At 37.9% G+C, this 22,311-nt stretch overlaps 2 protein-coding genes across 2 annotated transcripts; one reads left to right on the top strand and one right to left on the bottom strand.

The window, feature by feature from the left end:
- The first annotated feature begins 478 nt into the window (after positions 1 to 478).
- galr1a (galanin receptor 1a) lies at positions 479 to 7,339 on the top strand. Its single transcript, XM_049730112.2, has 3 exons — positions 479 to 1,461; positions 1,529 to 1,594; positions 4,902 to 7,339. Exons 1-3 carry the CDS (start codon positions 805 to 807, stop codon positions 5,220 to 5,222), a joined length of 1,044 nt encoding a protein of 347 aa, XP_049586069.1. The 5' UTR covers positions 479 to 804; the 3' UTR covers positions 5,223 to 7,339.
- A 2,893-nt stretch (positions 7,340 to 10,232) lies between these two features.
- Positions 10,233 to 17,518, bottom strand: depdc1b (DEP domain containing 1B). The gene is made up of 11 exons (XM_049730090.2): positions 17,344 to 17,518; positions 15,885 to 16,150; positions 15,195 to 15,339; positions 14,600 to 14,727; positions 14,390 to 14,520; positions 14,259 to 14,306; positions 13,284 to 13,424; positions 13,032 to 13,198; positions 12,358 to 12,534; positions 11,939 to 12,121; positions 10,233 to 11,842 (listed from the first exon to the last, which is right to left on the bottom strand). Exons 1-11 carry the CDS (start codon positions 17,389 to 17,391, stop codon positions 11,687 to 11,689), a joined length of 1,590 nt encoding a protein of 529 aa, XP_049586047.1. The 5' UTR covers positions 17,392 to 17,518; the 3' UTR covers positions 10,233 to 11,686.
- Positions 17,519 to 22,311: the final 4,793 nt, after the last annotated feature.

Below are 22,311 nucleotides of genomic sequence, written 5' to 3'. Positions count from 1 at the left end.
TGTACAGCACATTACAAGCACATCAATAAACATCTTGTTACATTTATACCCATCAAATCACTGGCCATTAATATTATTCCAAAGGCAGACTTTTGGATACAAATTTATGATAGATTAGACTGTGCATGTGATGAGGCGGAAATTGATGTTTCTTTGAGATAACTTAATTGACTAATCTTCCGATGATCATGCACAAACTCTAATGTGGGTTTGCTGATTGACGATCTAACCGTAAAAGACAATCAAACCGTAATCCAATCACTTGAGAATTCTTCACAGAGATTTAAAGGCAGACAGTACCATATTTTGAAACTATAACGTTACATGACATAAACATTTGAAGGACTAACATAACAACAATAATAAATAATAATAAAAACACGAAAGCATGAAAAATATGCTAATTGATGACGTGTGTGTTCAGACCAGCGCCTGATATAATGCGAGGATGGGAAAATTGTAGGCGCATTGAAGAAAATCCTGGCGTGGTTGCGCGCGTTTGGTGCGCACGCATCAGGTGTGCACTTAGAGACTCACATTCAGATGGCTTATTAATGCTCCAAGAATATCTTGTATGTTTTAATATAATACATTTTGTGATGCAACTTGAAGAAAACACCGTGGGATTTCTTAAAGCTCGATTGGCTCGACTCCCGAATGTGTTCATGCGGGAGCTCCCGTGACGCACGTAGGCTACTGGACAGCTGACATCTTTTCGAACAGAATACGAGGCACAAAGAAGCAGAAGCGCAGAAAGAGCTCTGATCGATTCGTCTGGCACCCTTCCAAGTTCAGAAGTAAATCATGAATCTCACAGAGTCGGCGTGGCTCACGGAAGAGCCGTGGAACCCTAACCGGACGCAGGAAGAGAAACTTTTATTCGAGATCGGAACGGAGAATGTCATTACGCTGGTGGTTTTTTGTCTCATCTTCGTGTTCGGTGTGCTGGGTAATTCCATGGTTATCACCGTCTTGGCAAGGAGCAAGCCAGGAAAACCACGCAGCACAACGAACATCTTCATCCTCAACCTGAGCATCGCGGACCTATCCTACCTACTTTTTTGCATCCCCTTCCAATCTACCATCTACACGCTGCCCACTTGGGTCCTGGGTGCGTTCATTTGCAAATTCATCCATTATTTCTTCACAGTGTCCATGCTGGTCAGCATCTTCACCCTCTCGGCCATGTCTGTGGACAGATACGTGGCAATTGTACACTCCAGAAAGTCCTCCACCATCAGGGTGGCCAAACATGCCCTCATCGGCGTGGTCATCATTTGGATACTCTCTCTGGCCATGGCAGCGCCGATCATGTATTACCAGAACATCCACTCGGTAGAAAATCTAACATTTTGCTGGGAAGTGTGGCCAAACCACAACCAGAAAAAGGTATACGTGGTTTGTACCTTTGTTTTTGGCTACGTTTTTCCACTTCTGCTGATCTCTTTTTGCTATTCAAAGGTAAGTGATTTGATACTGACCATTGGCTCACACGCACAATTATCTGACTTTATGTCGTTGCTTACAGGTTTTAAGACATCTGCACAAAAAGCTGAGGAACGCATCCCAAAAGTCTGAGGCAGCAAAGAAAAAGGTATGTTTTAAGAGACATTTACGTTTCCTTCATATGAGATGGCACAATCAATATTTTAGAATATGCTTGTTATATTTAGAATGATGTCATTGCTCACTCAAGGATACTGCAATTAAATAGCTCAGAAACGGCACGTACAAAGTACATATGTATCTATGGTTGCTGGGAGTTCAGCAGCAGAGGAATGCTTTTATTGAGTTATTGTTACCCTTACTTTTGGTCTTTTTATTTCATCAACATGGCTATGGTGTCAGTTATATACATTTCAAGCCAGACAGCAGTTGCCACAATAATCCCAAATTGAAGAAAAGCACCTCTTCACCTTTGAACTCAAATCTTGCTGCAATGTGTTTGTGGCTATCACGGAATATACTATGCAAAATTATCTGGCAAAATGTTGTGTGTGAGTGTGTGTGGGGGAGGGGGGGGGGGCATACTAGTGAGGTCATCATTAGTGGCATTGTCACACCCCATCTCACGTGCCAGCTGTGTCCATGTGCCTGTCCATATCCTGTGTGCTTGTGTCCTTTGGTCAGTCCTACGACACAACCTGATAACGACTTTGCGATAATCACTGAGGTGTGTGTGTGTGTGTGGGGCGGGGGGTGGCACATTCTAAAAGGGACAAATTCTACCACATGCAACACTTGTTTTTTTTTTTTTATAAATCTATGCAAGTGGTAACAATTTTCAATTTAGAACTACACCATTCCTAGAAAATCACAATGTCCCACTACTGATGAGCTAGTTTTGAAATGATCCAGGCTAGGAAAGATCTGGTGCTCACTGGCAGATGATAACCCCTGACTTACATGCATATTCCAAATCTAGGCATCAAATATCTACCAACTGCCGTTAAGGTTGTGGTAGTAATCGCTGTAAGAAATAGTTGTTAAACTCCAAGGATCCCCCTCGAGTTGTGAACTGTGAAATATTTTTAATCCAAAATGGTATATGCTGTAATACAAAAATGTAGTTCATTTACAAGTGACAATTTCATGGTTAAAAAATCATTAAATGTAATCAGTTAGTTTTGTTGTTTTAATTATGTTTGAATGTCCTTATGATTACACTCAGATATAAGTTTTAAAAATGCATTTGTTGACTTTGTCTGAACAGATGGATGGCGCAAGGTTACTCCCACTGTTGTTGCAAAATGCTGTTTGCTTTGTGAATTCATGGATCTTAAAAAGGCACTGTGGAATAGCCGCTGCTCTCAAAAGCCAAAACGAACAGAAAAGAAACCCTTTCTTAGTCTTCCCTGTAATGTGACAATTATTCCCATCTTCTCTAATTATGAATCATTTCCAGATAAACAATTTGAAAAATCCCAGAGTTTTGGTTGTCAAGATTTACTAGAGCCACTTCTTAATGGGTCCAGCTTGATTTTACTTGGCAAGCAACAATGTTTTTGAATGGATTTTTGGCATCCAGAGTTGCACAGATGATTATACAACATTATAAAATTGAATGTGTCCACTTTGCTAAGCATTCTATAAGCTGAACAGAAGCAGTGAATGCTTCAGATACGACAGTTCATCCAAAAAGGCACCTGTGCTTACTGTTCATTACATATACCTGCCCATACTATAACCCCAGCTTCACCATTGGTCATTGGATCGACGACGTAGACGTTCACTAACAGATGCCTTAAGACATAGGTGTCAAACTCAAGGCCCGGGGACCAGATACGACCCGCCACATCATTTGATGTGACCCCTGAAGACAAATTGTGCATCGATTTCACGTCAATACAAATTTTCTTCACTTTTAAAGAAATAGATATTGCTAGAAATGTTTGTTACCATTCATGTTTTAAATATATTTGAACAGTTGTAGTCTCCAGTTTCAAACGTAGTTATTCATCAGTTTGTTGTGTAGCCTATACTGTATATAATAAAAGGTCTTGACAGTCATAATGGCCCTCTGAAGAAAACTATGACTACGATGCGGCCTGCGACAAAAATGAGTTTGACACCCCTGTCTTAAGATAGCATACATCCAGTCTGCCATCTCTGTACAGTAAAAAATCGAATTCATCCATGAATAGAAGACCTCTCCATCGTGCAGCCTGCCATCAAATGTGAGGATCTGCCTACTCAATTAAATTGCAAGGATAAAGTGCAGTCAGGTCAAGCACCAATTGGGGAAAAACAATTATGCAGATAAGCTTCCCCGAGATGGTTTCTTGTATTTTGTGCAAAAATTATTTTGTTTTGCAAACCAGTTGTTGCAGCAGCTGTTTAGCTGGCTTTATACGAATACGTTAAAATGTTTAACAGATCATCGAGATAAATTGAAAAGTGACCTTAATCCTATTGGATGAACTTGACCAGTTCACACCAGTGACCCCTGCCCATGTTCTACTTATATTTTCTTCCTTGTTCATTTTTTGTGGACATACGTACTTGCCTGGTCTGCCAATAATTTTGCCCACTTTGTGTGCATTGTTGCATACTGTGAATTATTGTTTACTTTAATTTCCGTTTTCGATGTGATTTGGCTGCAACTCTGAGCCTCGCAAACAAAAGCAGAGGAAAAGTGCCACATTTTTCCAGGCTCTTTAATCGCATTGTGTTTGCACATTTAGCTCTGGAATTATGCTAGTGGCTGGTTCACATGGGAATGCAATGTGTGAGTGTTACTATGATATGTTTATTTAATTTTTGACACATTCCAGCTGCTTGAATGTCAGTCTTGCGTAAAAGTGATTGCTTTTATTATACGTTCAATTGTCATTACAATTTGCTTTGAAACGGCACACCTACAAATATGTTTGTCTGATGGGAAAAGCATGATGTCAGGTTATTCTTGCCGACATTGATGGATTTCTGCCCACTTTTAATTTTTGACCTTTGAGTGATTTGAATCCTTGATTCAAACCTTCTATGATAAAAGGTAATTGGGGGCTGACTGTAAAGCCATACATGTAACTTTTCTCTCGTACACCTTTGACCTACACTTTTGAATTTGATCAAACCTGAGATGACTTTCATGAACTTTAAATTACATTTTCTGCTGACAGTGCCATCCCAATTACAGAATAGGGTTCTCATTCTCAACACCTCAGTATTCACGAGCCACAGTCAAATACTAATAGAAAGTTAGTCATTATGCAAGTGATCCTCTGGCGTTTCTTGTAATGAAATACACACTACACCAATTTGATGAAGAGACTGCTGAGAGACAAAGTGAAGCCAGAAGTTCAATTTATCATGCAAATTCACTTCACTGTTACTTTTGACGTGGAGAGAACTATGCACTAACACCATTCTGTGTTCTTCCCTTCTCATGTGGTGGATCTCAGACAGCGCAGACAGTGCTGGTTGTGGTGGTGGTGTTCTGTCTGTCTTGGCTTCCTCATCATGTGATTCACCTCTGGGTAGAGTTTGGGAGATTCCCGCTGAACCCGGCTTCCTTTTTGCTGCGGATCGCCGCCCACTGCTTGGCGTACAGCAACTCATCTGTCAACCCAGTCATCTATGCCTTCCTATCGGAAAACTTCAGGAAAGCTTATAAGCAGGTGTTCAAATGCCAGCTTGGCACAGAAGATGTGTTGTTTAATGAGATCAAGGAGACCCGCAGTAGGGCAGATGCGCCACCTTCAACAAACTGCACCAATGTTTGACTTTGTACACAGAAGTGTACAAATAATTCATGGTAACTGTCAAATGGAAACTGAATTTAAGGACGCATTGACAGACCAAAATTGTAGATATTTCGTGGATGTTGCCACGACCGTTCCACATAAGCGCTGAAAGGTTTAAATTATTTGTACAATCTTTGCATATGATACATAATGCTTTTAAATGTAATCTGTTCTTGTTTGATCTTTCACATTTTGGGGAATAAAATCCAAGTATGCACCCTTACAAATCAAAATAATGTTATGTTAGCGAGCCTTTTGAATGTTCTTCTTTTATGAAGAACTGTGCTGGGTATTACGCTATGAAACAATGAAAATTCTAATGTTATTGTTACAACCACAGTTTCATCCAGAAGTACTTGGACAATTATTTTTCTTCATGGAAATGCTATTCCAGGTCTTTTACTGGAGCCATCATCACTTGCTGCTTGTTTGTGCATCTTGGTACTCATCTTCAATAAGTGAATACTACGCTCTATTAGATTTTTGGCAAATTTTCCAGGGAAGAATATTCAGCTTTTTTCTCATTAAATGTTTTTTGTGCAGTTGAAACTAACAAAAGCAGAGCTGTGGCCTTGTGGTTAGGACAGCTGCCTCAAGGTTCACGATTTGCATTTTTGCTATCTGGCAAACCTTGGGCACTGATTAATGCAAAGTTTGATACACAACTCTGAAATAACTCTCAAATCCCCTTTATGTACGATGTTATTATGAGTTATTCATTTACAGGCGGCCATGGATCAGTGGTTGAGAAGTCGTCCAGCAACCGGGGGGTCGGCCGTTTGATTCCCGCTCTGTCCAAGTCCTGTCCTGTATTGGAGAAGAAACTTAACCCACCTTGCGTGCAGTGCCACTCACACTGGTGTAACGAATGTTTGGTGGTGGTCAGCGGGCACTGGTTGCCAGGCAGTTTACCACCACCAGTGTGAATGGGTGAGTGAGTGTATGAGTAATGCATCTACTGTGAGCGCTTTGAGTATTGGCTTCCATAAAAACAATTATGGATATAAATCTAAGGTCTTATTATAATAATTATTTAGTCATATTCATCCATCTAATTTTCATGATTTCTCAAAATATTCATCAAGAATGATTTCATATGAAGGGTGGCGTGGCACAGTGAAGCACTGGTTAGCACGTCGCCTCACAATTCAGAGGTGGTGGGTTCGATTCTGGCTCCTGTATTCAGTTTGCGTGTTCTCCCGATGCCTGCATGGGTTTCTTCCAGGTACTCCGGTTTCCTCCCGCATTCCAAAGACATGCATGGTAGGCTGATTGACCCCTCCAAATTGTCTGTCAGTGTGATTGTGAATGGTCGTTTGTCTATTTGTGCCCTGTGATTGGTTGGCAACCCGTTCAGGGTGTACCCCGCCGACTGCCCAAAGTCAGCTGGGATAGGATCTAGCAAGCAAGCGACCCTCGAGGATAAGGGGTTCGGATAATGGATGGGTGGATTTAACAAGTCTGAATGAGGATAAATGTTAATATACAACAAATACTTCTATTACCATACTCTAATGACGTCGACTAACCAATAATGACGATTTCTCTTACCACATAAGTGATGCTCTGCTACTACTGCTCATTATGATACCAGTATTCTGTAAAATTAATGATTATTTTCTTGATAAACCACATGTGTTATTACAATTGTTTTAATTTCATGAAAACAAAATGTTTGAATGTTGATTTCATTTGAAAAAAAAATGTGTAGTGTGCTGCAACAGATTTTTTTTTATAATTTGCTGTTGTAGCATGCATACTCCAACAGCATGTGCACTGGTATGTGAAATACTGTATTGCTTAACTTTGTGTGTGCTATTTCCTTGTGAATCTTGTGAGATCTTACAGCAGGTTGGAGTGTCTAGTTATCTGTGTAGAAAATTCTTGTTTCTTAAATAGGGTCTATTGTACATATTAAAAACTGATCATTTTTTAATCACCCCAACTATTCCCCCCACACACAAAAATGACTGTGCTGCAGTAGAGTGTAGCTCCAGTGGTCCAAATCTGATGTTTTTGTGACATTCAAAATTAATTGTGTATGTACTGAACTTTGTGGTAGTTCCACAAATACATATTTTATTATTGCAGTTTCATTCTGTGGTTTTTATGTTTAAAAATCTCTTGTGTACACTGTGAATTTTGAATTTTTGTTTGCTCATTCCATTTAACTTCATTGCCATAAAAGGAGCTTTGTCTTCATTCCCAGTGAAAGCATGAACTGATGATTTAGACTTCCTTTGCTCCCACAATGAGTTGAAGAAAAATAACAAAGAAGGTTCCCATCAGTGGGGTCCCATCAACAGTCTGTTTTGTTGATCACAGACAAGTGGAGGGCATTTGCGGACATTGTAATATAAGGACTTGACCTGATTTCAACAATTATTATTATATATATTATATATATATATTATAATTATTATAAGGAAAAGTGTTCTTTAATAAATTGTAGTTAAAAAAAACACAATCATAGTAGGCTCTGTGTCTATGGCAAGTGGTTGATTGTTATTCGAGAAGTATACGACACAGACATTAGCCACAGAAATTAAAAAGGGATAGTGTTTAAACTCCCCTCCAAATGCATTGGAAAAATAGACTCAAAATATTTGGGTGCGACATCACAAGATTATTTCAACACGAGCTCAACATTTGATCGTTTAGGTGTTTTCACCTGGATACACAACTTTGACAGATCATCACATTTATGTATAGGAGAACAAAATATTGGAACTGAATTGAAAGAGTAAAGTGAAGAACAATTGCAACTGCTTTGCATGGGAAAGCCGCATCGTTTTGCACTGAGCGGGCGCTGGTAGACATATTTACATACTCACAATAACCATTCAAAAAGAAATGAAATGTATGCACATCATAGAAACTATAAAAAGGGGCAATCAAATGTTAGCAAAAAACACATCTGAAATCGTGCAGTTTTGGCTCAACAACATAAACATTGCCCATTGCAGCTTCAGATAATTTTCAAAAATATTATAAAACAATGGCTTGGGCTACATCCTTTTTTGTTATCTTTTTTAGTGACAGTTCACCATTCATAGCTATCTTTCACTTCAAACTAAAATGTAGTTTGCAAACACCCAATGATACTTGCTAGGATTGCAAGCAAGGACAATCTGGCTCTGTACTTTTGGTAAGTGAAAGAGAGGTATGTGACGTTTGTTCACCTATATACCCTACTTACTGTTCATGGACCGCTGGGATAGGCTCGAGCATGTCCGCAACCCTTGGAGGATGAAGAAGTTCGAACATTTAATGGTTGTTAAAGCCAATGAACCGCACGGTGCTGCTTACATCACTTTGCAGTTCAGGGGCTGCATCACTAAACTTTTTCAATATCCCCCCCTTCCACCCTAAATCAGTGTATTCATTTTCCTCTAGGAATTGACATGCAGGGAACTCTGTTTTGTATTTTATTTATTTATTTTTTGTCCCTACAAAAAGCCAAAATTCACAAATTTCTTGAAATATTGTTTTCTGTGAAATATTGTTTTCTGTCAATCATTTTTAGTGACTCAAAGACCTACGGAAATAAGCACCCCATGCAGCAATCGTATCGGGAATTGCTTTGTAACATTCAACTCATGAATGACAACAGAACATGTAACAATATTTGAAAGAAGAAAATTTAACTGCTTAGCTTTCTTCACATCATGTACTGTTTCTTTCAAAATGCGTCTGATATAGTAATAATGCACTTCTGTATGTCAGTACAAAATAGCACACAGAGGAAATCTTTTTCTCTTTTGATTTGCTTTAAGGTCAATGTGATTGTGCAACACATGGGAAGCCCAAACCTATCAAAAGACACAGCTGCAAGTCTATTCTCAGAAGCCTATTATTATAAAGAAACAGCGTGGACCCTTACTGCAGTAGAGTTTAATTTAGTCGACAATGCCTCACTCAAACACATAACACCCTGTGTAATAAGAAAATAGCAACTGCCTCAGTCGCCTCAATAGGTGAATGACGCAAATACCTTTGATCCCCAAAAAAACAAAAATAAAACTTGCTCTGACAATCAATGCTACATGTGTTGACTGAATGCAGCTCAAGAAATTCAACATTTTACAGGGTGCTAGAAGGATATGAAAACTACACATGCATTCAGCTCGGAACACCAATCAATTTGAAATTGTAAATTATCTTAAAATATAAAAGGAAAATTTTTTCATTGAAAAATTGTGAAGATTCAACTTACTTGGAGCTGAAGACCGCAAATGAAAAAAAAATCCCATAATGCCACAGGGTATTGACATGTGCATGAGTGAGTAAAATAAAAAAAAATAGTTTCAAAAATTTGGCCTACATTCACTTTTTGTTTAAAAATTAAGTAAAATTGTTTATTTGTATTTTTTATGGTTATATTGTTGCTGCAGTGCATGATTAACATCCAGCATTTTCTTTCCATCATGCAATGGGCTATTTGCTTCTGCATTTGGATATCCCGCAGCATTACATGAACAGGGTTGCGGCTCCTCGGGTTTTCTCAGAATTAAAAAAAATAGTATTCTTAATTACACTGAAACACTTCATTGTGTAAGCTATCATTTCGTTATCCTACATATTGTAAATACATATCTGAATTTTACATACTGAATCGTTTCTTTTTATACAATGTTAGATAGACATTAAATATCGTATTGGAATGTACTAAGTATGCTTTCTTCCTTTTTTTTCAAACTCTAGGTACTGGTAGACATCTATAAAATGTGACATTCTGTCATTTTTATCGCCCCTTGTACAATTGACAGTTAAAAGGGTCTGCAGTTGACATTTTGGTGCCAAATATCACAACTTATCTTTCTGGATCTTGAGGAGTTCATATATAAAAGGCTGACCTATATAGTCTTATACCATTTGGATGCAATCCCTACAAAATATGGTATGTTCAAAAACATATTCTTGATATAATTGAATTATTGTACATACAATCTAAACACGGTGAACATACACAGCGAGAGGCATTAGAACTGTATTTGTTTTGATCTTGCAGTGCAATTTATTTTATTTTTAAAGAAATCTGGTCATAATCATGCTCTGATCATACAGCGGAAAATAATGCCCCCAATCTCAAATTTGGGATACCAGAGAACTAATAACATGTAAGATTTGTAGAATGAATCTACATCAAATACACATTGAATGTTTCACTTTCCAGCAAAGTCAAAGTTCAAGTATAACAGTTGTTTCCAGTATTATTTCAATGATTTGAGGGTATTAACCAAGAATAATAGCAGTTATAAAAATAAAACATCTCTTCAAACTTTAAGTGACCATGACTAACTACACAGCAGTGTTAAAAATACTTTCCAGAAACATTGAAATATGTATGTACCAATTAAGAAAGTCTGCACAGTATGTATGTGTATGTGTATAAAAAAGAAAAACACAATTGAGAGTGCGCATTAAATAAGATTTTAAGTTTGTTTTAGGGGAAAGGGTGAAAATGTGTGATATTCAACTGTAATTTCTGGAATGTATGAATGTCATTATTTCTACTAACATTTATCATCTGAAACACACTTTCACAGCAAACGCTAGCAGCTAAAAATAAGTTTGCAATACAAATTAAACATACAACATTATATCAGCCAATGTCAGTGAAACAAATTCATACAGTATAGTTTGCTAACTGAATGCAACTGTAATTTAACATTTTGATTTTGACATTCAATGGTGTTTAGATCCAGTAACACTGATATTTTTGAAATGCTTGTAATTCATTTGAGTACAATTTTAATTTACATTACAGTACATCTTAACAGGTACTCAACTATTTGAATTCATTGAACAAACAGCAGTGGTTCTTTTAGTGCTATTAAATTGTAAATGTATAATATTTTGTCACTATTATTTGCTATTTTCAGGATGGTTAGTAGTTTCATCAGTCTTTATTCTGTTTAATTTGGATCCTCTCTAAACCACTACAGTTAAACTGTATACTGTTTAGTTATTACAACCGAACTATATTTCAAGTACAAGCAAAAAGAAAAAAAAGTTTGAAGGTCAAATCTATTCCTCCTTGGGCAGTTTTGCCCCTCTACACCTAGTAGCTGCTCCTCAAGCTAGCACAAAGTATTTGAATCTTTTGCACCAGCACTTGCTGATTTGTTGATCCGACTGGCTCATAATAAATTCAATTGACACAACATAATGAACAAATTGTTTTTGGAAAATGTAACTTTTTTTCAAACTTTTGTCAACCTTTCTTTGAAGGTTTGTGAAACTAACTTTTGTTTAACAAGCATTTTGTGGTGTCAAGAATGTGAAATACACTTCACATCATGCTTAACAAAACCAGGGCCAGTGGTGGTCGTTTATGTTAAGTTTGTTTGTCAATCTGTTGTGTTTGCGGCATAGATGGGAGTTCGTAGTGATGACGTGAGTAGGGAGGACTGTGTGTTCCATTATTGAAGATTAACAGTTTATGCCCTAAAACTCCAGCTCCTCTGAAAAGGGTTTGATGGTTTCTTGAGGTTGAAAAACATGAGGGGAGGTTTGAAGCGAGAGTTTTTCTCAACAGCTCTACGTTCCTCTGCGGGGAATCGATTGCGATAGATTTCGGGATAAGACTTTTGGAACTGAAATAAAAGCAGGTGTATTAGTCAAATACGTAGAAGGATGTAGCATGATCTAAACTGGCATAGTTGATGATTTTCATTCACATGAAGACATACCTGTTTCAGTCTTCTCTTTTTGTCCTTGGCGGGAAGATCTTTGTCAGAGATCAGGCCTTCCAGTAATTCCTGCAGGGGAGTCTGGGTACCAATCAACTTTGGCTGATCTGAATCCACCCTGGCAATCTGTTTATAAAATGCTGGAGATGTGCTGAAGTCTGTATCAGAACCTGCATATTTGATCTGGTGGGGAAAGAAACAAAAGCAAATAGAAATCATGCCTGTGTATGTTATGAACTTCAAAAAATGTTTGCCTTTGATGCTCAAATCTTGAATGCAAAATCATATATTTATCCCCTTAATTAAAATAACACCATGATCATGGGTACGTGTAAACACTAAAAGAAGGCATATTTTGTTAGTGTTTGAGTAATCACGTTACCAAAACAGTCTCACGGTGTCTCAGTGTGAAAGCAGACCTGAACTCTTCGGAAGTGGGAAAGATGCTCCTCAACTTGGCGGCGCAGCTTGTCAGGGACTTGGAAGATGGTGTCGTGGTGCTCCATCATGAAAGTAACCAATTTGGAGGCAAGCAGCTCATCCAAGTCCATCTCATCCGGGGAGCCCAAAACGCATTGCGAGAACATTTGTACCATCTAGGCAGGGGCGAGCACAGGAAATGAATTAGCTGCACTAGTGCTTCCATTACATCTATGAGGGATCTCAACATCAAATGTAACATCATTAAAATAAATCAAATTGAGCCAGCAACTGATAGCCAGTCAGCTAGAAAGTGAAAAGAAATGTGACAGATGATTGCAGTCAAGGTCCAACAAGTAGCTGAAGTTCCTAACAGAAATAACACTGATGAGAAAAGACGATTGTAAGATGAGCGGGGCGGCAAAAATGTTTGCAGAAATGAGATGATCGTCCCTTGTTGGCATCATTTCCTGAAGGCTGCATCTAGGGATATTACGCAATTGCTTCGTGTCACAAACCAAGAATTATAATTTCAGTGTTTCACCATTCATTTTCAAATTTTCGGTTTTAATTTTGGTGCATCTCTATTATACACACATAATAATAATTGATTACGCATATATACATTGATTAGTCAAACACATGAAATAAATAACAGCTAACAAATCCATACCAGTGTGCGGGTGGCAATAGTGTCATTGAGTAGTGGCAGATGAGGGTTCTGGGATACCCGTGCCATGAGTCTCAGCAATAGCTGAAGATGCCGTCGATTGGGTGGCGGAAGCAAAAGAGTGCTGAGTTGAAGAGCCTCGGTGGCCATGTGTTGCTCCTGTAGCAGACCTGGGCAGGTAAGAAAGATAAAATGTATCAAAGTTTTCAGTTGTGGAGGTACACACAAAAACAACTCAGGATTTAAAAAGCTCACTGAGAATGTTGACAAACACTTCATAAAGATGGAAAGTTAGTAGTGGTTCTTTGAGTCGCTGATAGTAGTCGGCTACTGTTTTCAGGACATCCCTCTCAAATCCTGGGTAAACTGGTTGTTTGGCATCATTGCCATTAGGCCCTGTAACAGAAAAAGACAATTCTTTTTTAAATTCTCAACACACTGAATTGACCAGTGTAAAATATAGTACATAAAAGCACTGGGTAGGATTAAAAACATCAACTGTTTGTGACAGTTGTCACATCAGTAACTTTGACATTATAAACCAATAGGCCAGAAATGGCAGGATAACAAAAAAACAAATACATTTTCAAAACGTAGAGCACTAATTTTCAAATTGTGGTATACTGATGGTAGGCAGGGTTCTCTCTGGGGGTATGTGAAATAGTAACTGAATATTGTTTCAAGACGGCAGTTGCGTTGAGCAGATTGGTCATGAGTTCTGTAATCTTGTATCTGGGAGGTCAGGAAGGTCACAGAGTGTGATTTGGGATTAGTCGAGGGAGTCGTAGGTGAATAGAAAGAAAGCAGACGGTATAGTGTATAATTTTAGTGAACACTTAAGCCAACTCATGGTGTAAAATTTTGAGAGGCTCTGTTGTGAAGGAAGGGTACATGGGCCGTGGAGAAACATTCAATTTTGGTAAGGATTGGGACTGCGGTGCAGACAGATGTTTGAGTACACAAGTAATAGTTATCAATCAGGTTCGTCCACACCAAACTCATTCAACCATGCTTTCAGGGACGTCACATTTTGCATCGGTGCGTAAATGTTGTGACATCGAAGGGTCTCAGTCTCTCAGCGCAGGAAAGTAAAATGCAGAAATGTCTGTCTCATAATAGTCGATTTCCGATACATAACTCACACAAAAGTACTTGGGGTGTCATTTTAGTAACCTGCTTTTTTTTTTTTTTTTTTTTTAACAGTAAAACATTGGATACAAGAATACTTACAGTTGGCCAAACATTTCATTGCTGACACCACCCAGTAGGGCATGTCGTCTGCGAAGAGAAAATAAGATAGCAGTCAGATATTTTACCAGAAACAGACTATGTGTAAGTACCGGTAAGTATTGTGCCATTACCATCGTTGTTCTCCAACACAACTATGCCTGACTTATTGATGTTGAAGACGTTGTGAACTATATATTTGCCTTTCACGTGTGCTGGATTTAATACACCATCCAACGTCGTTAAACCCAGCACTCGCTGCAAACTGGAAGTTAAATAATATTTAGACTACATCAAGAAATATAACAGCCCGGAACACCTACATTGGAGAGATTTGTACATACTGTGAAGCTGTCATTGATTTCCAGGTGTTGTCCACTTGCTTCGGAGTAATATCTTTTCTGCGAATGAGTTTGCATTCATGCACATCACCGATAGCTACGCTGTGCCTTTTGTTCCAAAAATCAGAAGTCTGTCAAGCAGGACAAATAGGTAAACACTTTTTTCAAGTTCAAACATATTGCTACATTCACTTAATGTGGTTAATACAGATTATTCAACATTGCTCTGCAAAAAAATGAGTAAATGAAGTGTTCCATGAATAAATGAAAGAATAAATAAATCCCATACTTAATTATTTTTTATTTATTTATGGGACACAACCACAGCTGGAACAAAATGCTATAGATAACAAATATGACATAACATTATAAAAAAATAATAATAACAATTTAAAACATTATTTTATGTTTAGTTGAGTTATCTTTGATATTTCCATTTGAAGATCTGAAGTGTGGAATCGAAAAAAAAAAAAAAAAAGAATTCGAGAGGAGGGAAAATCTTGTTTTTACACCACTGTATATTGATCTTTGACCTATGATGTCCCATACACATCCAGAAATAACTTTAATTGAGTGTGCACAACTGTTACTGTCTCACCATAATAGTGGACTTCACAGGGGCCGCGTTCTCCTGCTGTGGTAATTCCTCATAGTCGTCCCAGCGGATGAGTCTTGGCAAGTCAGTTCTGTTTCGAGACAGAGATCTCGATGGCAAAGACTTAAGGGGAGATAAAGCGGGGAATCTAAATCAAAGGGAGACATCAGTGAGCTCAGTGACGTGATATCACGCACAAAAAATTGTGTAGTTTAATCATCCATCACAAAGTTTCCATCAATTGAACAGCCTCAATGCATGTGATCGAGAAATAATTTATACACTTCACCAAACAATGACACATTTTTTCCTTCTAATGATCATAATGGTCCATGATTGACAATAAAATTACGATATTCACACTGTAGCTAGGGCATCACTAGCAAAGGTTTGAATAAATATTGTAAGAAAAACATAAGGGAAAAAGTCAAACATTTGAAAGAAAGAAGACTATTTTCTTTCCACTTTGTATGAATTTTCGTCATACCAGTGAGCTTAGAAATAATTGAACTTTTTTGATGCAATATGCACACAAAATTGTAATGGAGCTATGCACAGACGTTGCACCCATGACTCGATGCCTTGCTTAAGGCTAATTCAGGGTCCTTAAGAAGCCAACCACTGTCTCTCTACTTCAGTAACCAGTCCATCCTCGCACATTGCCTTAGTCGTGAGAAATATATATATATTTACCTGTACAAATGACCGTTATCTTCAAAATCCTCAGTACCATGGCGTCCCTTAATATCTTCGATGACACGGGCCTTGAGGAACTTCCTGAGCAGCTGTAAAGTCTGGTAGCGAGTCACCTCTGGCCCAAAGTTGCAATTGTGCCGGAGAAGCTGATGGAGATAATCCACAGCCTCGGATCCTGAGAAAGTGCAATCATAGTAGCGGAAATGTATCCAGTGTCTTCTTAATGGCATGCCTCCACGGAAGAGTTGAATAGTTTCATTCCACTGTAAAACAGGAAGTACCACACAAATGAGGAATTTCTCTATTTTAAAAACACAAATAAGTCAAACTATGACCATAAAGACACCCATAAACTTTAAGGACAGCCAGCGCAGGAAAGTTGAAGCTAGATCTGCAAAGGTGGACCAAGACTGGGATGTCACTTAAATTTATATGCAAGTCAAGGCAGGCGACCGTATACTTTCAGCAATATAATGTATTTTTTTAAATGTTGTCATAATTTGCCAATCCGCGAACTGAGACACAACAAATGTAGTGTTGCCCACAAACACATTCATTGTTGGCAGAGTACTGTAAATGAATTTTGCCCCCCCCCATTGATAGATTGTGGCACTACCTGTCATTGTGTAACCCTTGTATAACTTAATTTTGCTGCAGAGATTGTGTAGCTGTGCATCTTGTGTGGTCCATGTGTGCTGATTTTGATACCTGCACTGCTTTCTTTTGTGGTACGATACTGCAAATACAGTGCACTATAGGAAATGTTCTTTATATTGCCTAGCCCCATGAAGCACTCTCCACAGAACTGATTCAGAAGGTCTTGGGAAGATGAGATGGACTTGGTAGCACATGGATGAAAGTCTGTTAAAATCTGATTGGGAAAAAAATCTAACAGCCACATAAATGTAAGGAAGCAAATTTGGAGAAATCAACACATTTTGCAGCCTTTCCCTTATTTATGCAACTTGATGCAAACGCGCCTCAACTTGTTTAAGAAAATAGTGGCAAGAATGTAACTAACAACGTTTAAGTGGGTTTCAGATTAATTTAGTTTTGGCAAACCAGTGCATTCCAAACTCTTTAAATAGGCTATAAACAGAAATAATAGGTCCTTTGATTACTAACGCAAGTAAACACATTACAATAATTTCGTTACCCAATTATTTCCCATGTAATGTTAAGTGTATATCATTGCGTGAGGCGATCTAAATCCCTCATAAGCAGAAGTGCTTCATCCCGTTTCCCATATTAGCAAATCGTGTTAGCAGTGCATGCAATGAAATTGTATGGTGACAATGTAAAAAGCCGAAATAAACCAACCAACCTATGAATTACATTTAAATAGGGAGTGCGTTACTTCGTTGTTTAATATCCACATTTAAAACAATTACATCGGACTCGAAAGTTAATAACACTTAAACACACTATCTTCTTTGGATTTCATAACATTACTCACCAGCTTCGTCGCCCTGTACGGCCCTGGCCCGATAACTCTTCCCTCCATCCCACGAAACAGATATAAACTTTATTGGTCCAAAAACATTAGAATAAATTACTTTTAGACGATTAACATGATAAGACTCCGAAGTCCGGACGAGGACAGAAACGTTGTTGCCAAGTTGCAAACTTTGAATCTCTTACGTCACACAAAATGAAGAACGTGATTGGATGTGGACTAGAGCATGTGACCAACAGACGCGCTGTCGATGTTGCTGTGACGACAAACGAACAGAAGTACAGTGATCCCTCGCTACTTCGCGTTTCGTTTATCGCGGCTTCACTACATCGCGGATTTTTTTTTTCTCCAAATTAAAAAAACATTTTTCCGCTAACTCGTTAGCCTGTGCAGTAATTCTTGTTGGTAGTGTTCCTTTAATTTTTTTGAGCAGTGTATATGAATTTGCTGTTTCCAAAAAGAGGAGGCGACATTGGTATTATTTCAGTTCAATGAAACATTGTTCTGCTTCTTATATTTTATGTATGCCTGACCAAAACCAGAAGCATGTGATTGTTTTGTTTTCAAACACAACAGTACCCTATCTCTTGCAGTACAGAAATGGAAAACTTTAAACACTTTAAACAGTATATAAAAAATCTTGACATAACACTGTTCAAGGGATTTTTGAAGAATGCACTCATTTGAGCTGCACTTGATATCTGTGTTTCTTTTCATCACTTTATGACCCATACAACACATTTTTGAGAGGAAAGGTGACCTCTGCTGTTGAAGTAGACACTCTCAAAGGATTTTAAACATAGGTTAACAAGTTTTCTTCTAGACATACACCAATTTTTATTTTGTGCTGCGCAATATAGTGCAAGGATGGGAAAGCTATAATCGATGAAGGGGACATCATTTTTCATCAGCACCACTGTAGAGCTATAGGTACATAGGACCACAGACTTCCTAACATTAGATTGACATATTGTTCTATTGCTTCCTGGTGTCTACTGTATACATGTTATTGTCATTAATGTATATTTAAAAGGACTTTTCACTGTCTTCGTTGTTGTATCATTGTTATCCTATTTGTAAAGTGGTTTGTTACAGCCGCATCTGTTGTATAATGCTCTATATAAGTACTATATTTCATAATATTTGCTTCTTCCTTTTCATTGTTAACCCATGCACATAATTTTATTTATGTTGTGTTTGAAAGAAGGGCCAAAGAGAAAGAGAGAGAAAGAGACAGAAACAGCGAGAGAAATAGGAAGCATTATAGAGGTATTTAGATACTAGAGGTATTAGTTTAACAAAAACTGAGGTTGGACAGACGGGCAGATGGATGGATCGATGGATAGATGGATGGACGGACGGATGGACGGATGGATGGATGGATCATGAATCACCAGCACTGTCCACGATTCACAATTTTGAAACTTACATACATTACAGCTATTTTTTTTTTTTATTGTGAAGAGGCACCCACTAGATGGCAGCATTGTGACTGAAATTAAATTACATTGTTCTACAACTGAGCTGAAAAACTGACTGCTATTGGAATTACATTTGGGTAGGTTTCAAAAGAAAACACAAAACATTCACATTTCAGTGTCTCATTAATGTACATATTGCATGCATGTTCTGCACTACATTATTAAGCCATAACCTAAAAGTGTTTTAAAAAATATTATTAAGTTATGTGAAAAAAATATACCCATACCTTTTTGTGACAAATAACCAATTAAAAAGAATACACTGGAATGGCAGCATAATAGCCGACTGCACCTGACTGCACCTCACAGTTCAGAGGTCATGGCATAAAATTGGGGCTCTGGCCTTCCTGTTTGGAGTTTGCATATTCTCCCAGTGCCTGTGCGGGATCTTCCCTTGGTACTGCGTCCACATTTGAAAAACATGCATAACGGGTAATTAAAGTCAGATGACACCCTGGACTGGTAACCAGTTACATGTAGTGAAAGACAACCATTATCATCACTGAGTTGGAGCTGAATCCATGCTGCCTTCTTGCAAGTCTTATGTCTCACGACACCACGTACACTTATAAAATACACTTAACCTAAAAATATAATTGTTGTCTATTCTTATTCGGGTCTTGTCAGACATTTAGTATTTCGATTTTGTTTAGATGTTATATATAAAACACAATTACTTAGCCATGGGAAAATTGACATCAAATAAATATAGTCAAGTCAAGTTTATTTGTATAGCCCTAAATCACAAACAGTCTCAAAGGGCTTCACATAGCCAAAAAATTGACAATTATTCTCACAGCATCCCCTGATCTTAAGCTCCCAAAAGGGCAAGGAAAAACTCAAAATCCCTGCCAGGGGAAAATGAGAAACCTTGAGAAGGGACCACAGATGGAAGGATCCCCCTTTCAGGATCACCAGGTTGTAATGGATGCAGAGAGGGCACAAGTAATACATATTATGAAAATCAATGAAAAAATGGATGTCGGAGGTGCCCTCGATTGTCCTGGCAGTGTCTTCAAGGAGGTTGAGCTGCAGTTGTTTTTTTTAAAGCAGAGCTAGCCAAAGTCCTTTAAAGAAAGTAGTCTTTAATCCTTAAGGAGTGCTCATTTAGTTATTTCTTGTTGACTTGCTTTTGAAGAGGGGCTTTGTTTTTTTTTAGATTAAAATTCAATGAGAAACAAAACCAGTGGAGTGTAATAAGAAAAGCAAAACGGCCTTGCAAAGTACGCCAGAAGGTATAGAATGTCATTTGTGTTTCATTATTTATGGTGGAACCATATATTTTTTTCCAACACCCTTTTTCCAACTCATGTGCTTTCGCTCTATGTGCATGGAATTATGCACTGCCTGTAGTGGAGTTGTCAGGCTTCACTGCTCACTAAATCGGCAATTCTCCCCCAGCTGGGCATTGCACTCAACCACATCATGCCAAGGCCTATTTTGATGACCTCATCCTTGTTGTCACTCTTATTCTGGATGGACCCCTGCGGGTAAAAGGGTGTCATGGACTGCTGCACTTCCCTATCTGGTTGTCCATTGGCCAAGACAGCAGTATCCCCTTTGCAGTGTTGCAGTACAACAGATTATACTTGATGACTCCATTTTAATCACATTTTGCTTCATTCTCTTTAATCTGTACAAACCATTCCAAATTTGGCAGTGAAAAACTTCCACAAGTATATGAGCATTTCAGCAGTCATTGTAATGCAACAGGCACACTCCAACTGACACACACAAGCACACACTCACACACACATGCAATTCCGAATCTATTCACTCTGAAGGGTGACATACTGTATAAATGCTCCATAGTATTATCATACAATTAGATCTGTATTTCAAGTCATAATGTAACTTGATTGTCATTGTACCAAGAAGATACACTCCTTAAGAGTAAAAAGTATATATTAGTTAAAATATGATTTATCGCACGATTTAGAAGATTAGTGGCTAAAACATTAGTTGGTGCACTTAATTGGGTCAGCAGGCTCCTTCAAACAAGATTCAAGCAATGTATTGAAAAAAGAAATTGGCAACATTTTTATTTTAAATTAATAATTAAATAATCAGCGATGCATTTATTCTACAAATCCATATTAACAACCAATATAGCAACATTTTAAAGAAAAATAAATAGACTTTTGGATCGTACAGGATTACAACAAATTACGGAGGACTAGAGAGGCCAATGTGGAGTAAAAATGTTTTGACTGGCATATACGCTCCAATGCACTCGTAAAAACGTTCAAATTTCCTTCATTTGCAGTGGTGTTTGTAGTTCTTGTATTGGCCCTGATTAAATGTCGTGCTGGTGCATCTAACATTGTGGCCAGTGAGTGCACCAAAATGGGTTCCTGCCGTCATAGTCAGCTGGGTCTCTTCACTGGTCCTTTATGGTTTTGACCTTGCTCACTGACTCTAGACACATGCTGAGTTGAAACACTGTTTTCTCGGACATGGAAGCAAGCCAAAATAAATAACCTGCCCTCAGAGTGTCAGCGGAACCACAAGAAATCTAAAACCACGTCTCGGCCCAACGGCACTCACTCACAGGCTATCAGCGAAAGACTTGCTGAAATTTTAATTGTCTGAATGCATCATGTGGTTTGGAAAGAAAATCAAATCAGGATGGCTCATCCTTCCTCTTTGACACCAATCCAAAGGAGAGCAGCATTTTTGATTAGGGTTTCATTTATTCAGCTTAGGTGGCTCTGATTTCAAGGTTGGGTTACACTATCTTGGGGGACAAATAAATGACATTGTATAGGCAGGTAATTCAAGAGTCTGCATGCTTCGATCCTGACAGATAAGAAGGAGATAAGAGACAGGTGTCTGGTGGAAATGAGGCTTCCATCTCAAAAGTCAATCAAGGAAACTATGTGAAAAACATTTTAGAGAAAATGAAGGCAGACATCCACTCCTTTAGTTAGACTAGTGTTTTATAAAAGTATTAATGAATCTTACTACATCGTAACTAAGCACAGAGAAAATGAACTTTAGTGACCAAAATTGGTGCACCTCTCCCTATGGGTGGGAGTGGGGGAAGTGTATGTCAATGTTATTATAGTCAACAGTAAACCAAATAAATAAACTTTAAAAAATATGAACAAAAAATGTAGTGCTTATAAGAAAAATGATAATTAATTGAAACTACATATTATGTTTATGAAATTAACTCTAACATGCAGTGGTGGGAAATTAATAATTTCTATAATATTAATATAAAAATATAATATTTTTCAAGCATTGTAGAAAAAGAAAATCGCTGCACTGGAATTCTAAATCCCTAATAAAATAATAAAAAATAATAAATAATGATAATAAAAGATAATAAAAGACAAAAAGTGAAACAGTGATATCGTACGCATAGTCAACAGTTCTGTGCACCGACGGAAAATATTGACATTGGACCTCTCGATGGAGAAGATAATCGAAGTGTCCATCTATTGTGAATAAAAAAAGTAATGAGTATATATCAAGGAATAAA

Source organism: Syngnathus scovelli, chromosome 9 (assembly GCF_024217435.2).
Source record: "Syngnathus scovelli strain Florida chromosome 9, RoL_Ssco_1.2, whole genome shotgun sequence".
Classification (NCBI taxonomy): Eukaryota; Metazoa; Chordata; class Actinopteri; order Syngnathiformes; family Syngnathidae; genus Syngnathus; species Syngnathus scovelli.
Note: the sequence above shows the minus strand (reverse complement) of the source record. Positions and strands in the feature narration are given on the sequence as shown.

Coding starts and splice junctions, on each gene's coding strand:
- galr1a (XM_049730112.2), top strand. CDS start 805: ATGAATCTCACAGAGTCGGCGTGGCTCACGGAAGAGCCGTGGAACCCT. Junction 1,462..1,528: donor TCTCTTTTTGCTATTCAAAG/GTAAGTGATTTG, acceptor CGTTGCTTACAG/GTTTTAAGACATCTGCACAA. Junction 1,595..4,901: donor CTGAGGCAGCAAAGAAAAAG/GTATGTTTTAAG, acceptor GGTGGATCTCAG/ACAGCGCAGACAGTGCTGGT.
- depdc1b (XM_049730090.2), bottom strand. CDS start 17,391: ATGGAGGGAAGAGTTATCGGGCCAGGGCCGTACAGGGCGACGAAGCTG. Junction 15,340..15,884: donor GATAACGGTCATTTGTACAG/GTAAATATATAT, acceptor CCTTTGATTTAG/ATTCCCCGCTTTATCTCCCC. Junction 12,535..13,031: donor CTATTGCCACCCGCACACTG/GTATGGATTTGT, acceptor GCCCCTGCCTAG/ATGGTACAAATGTTCTCGCA.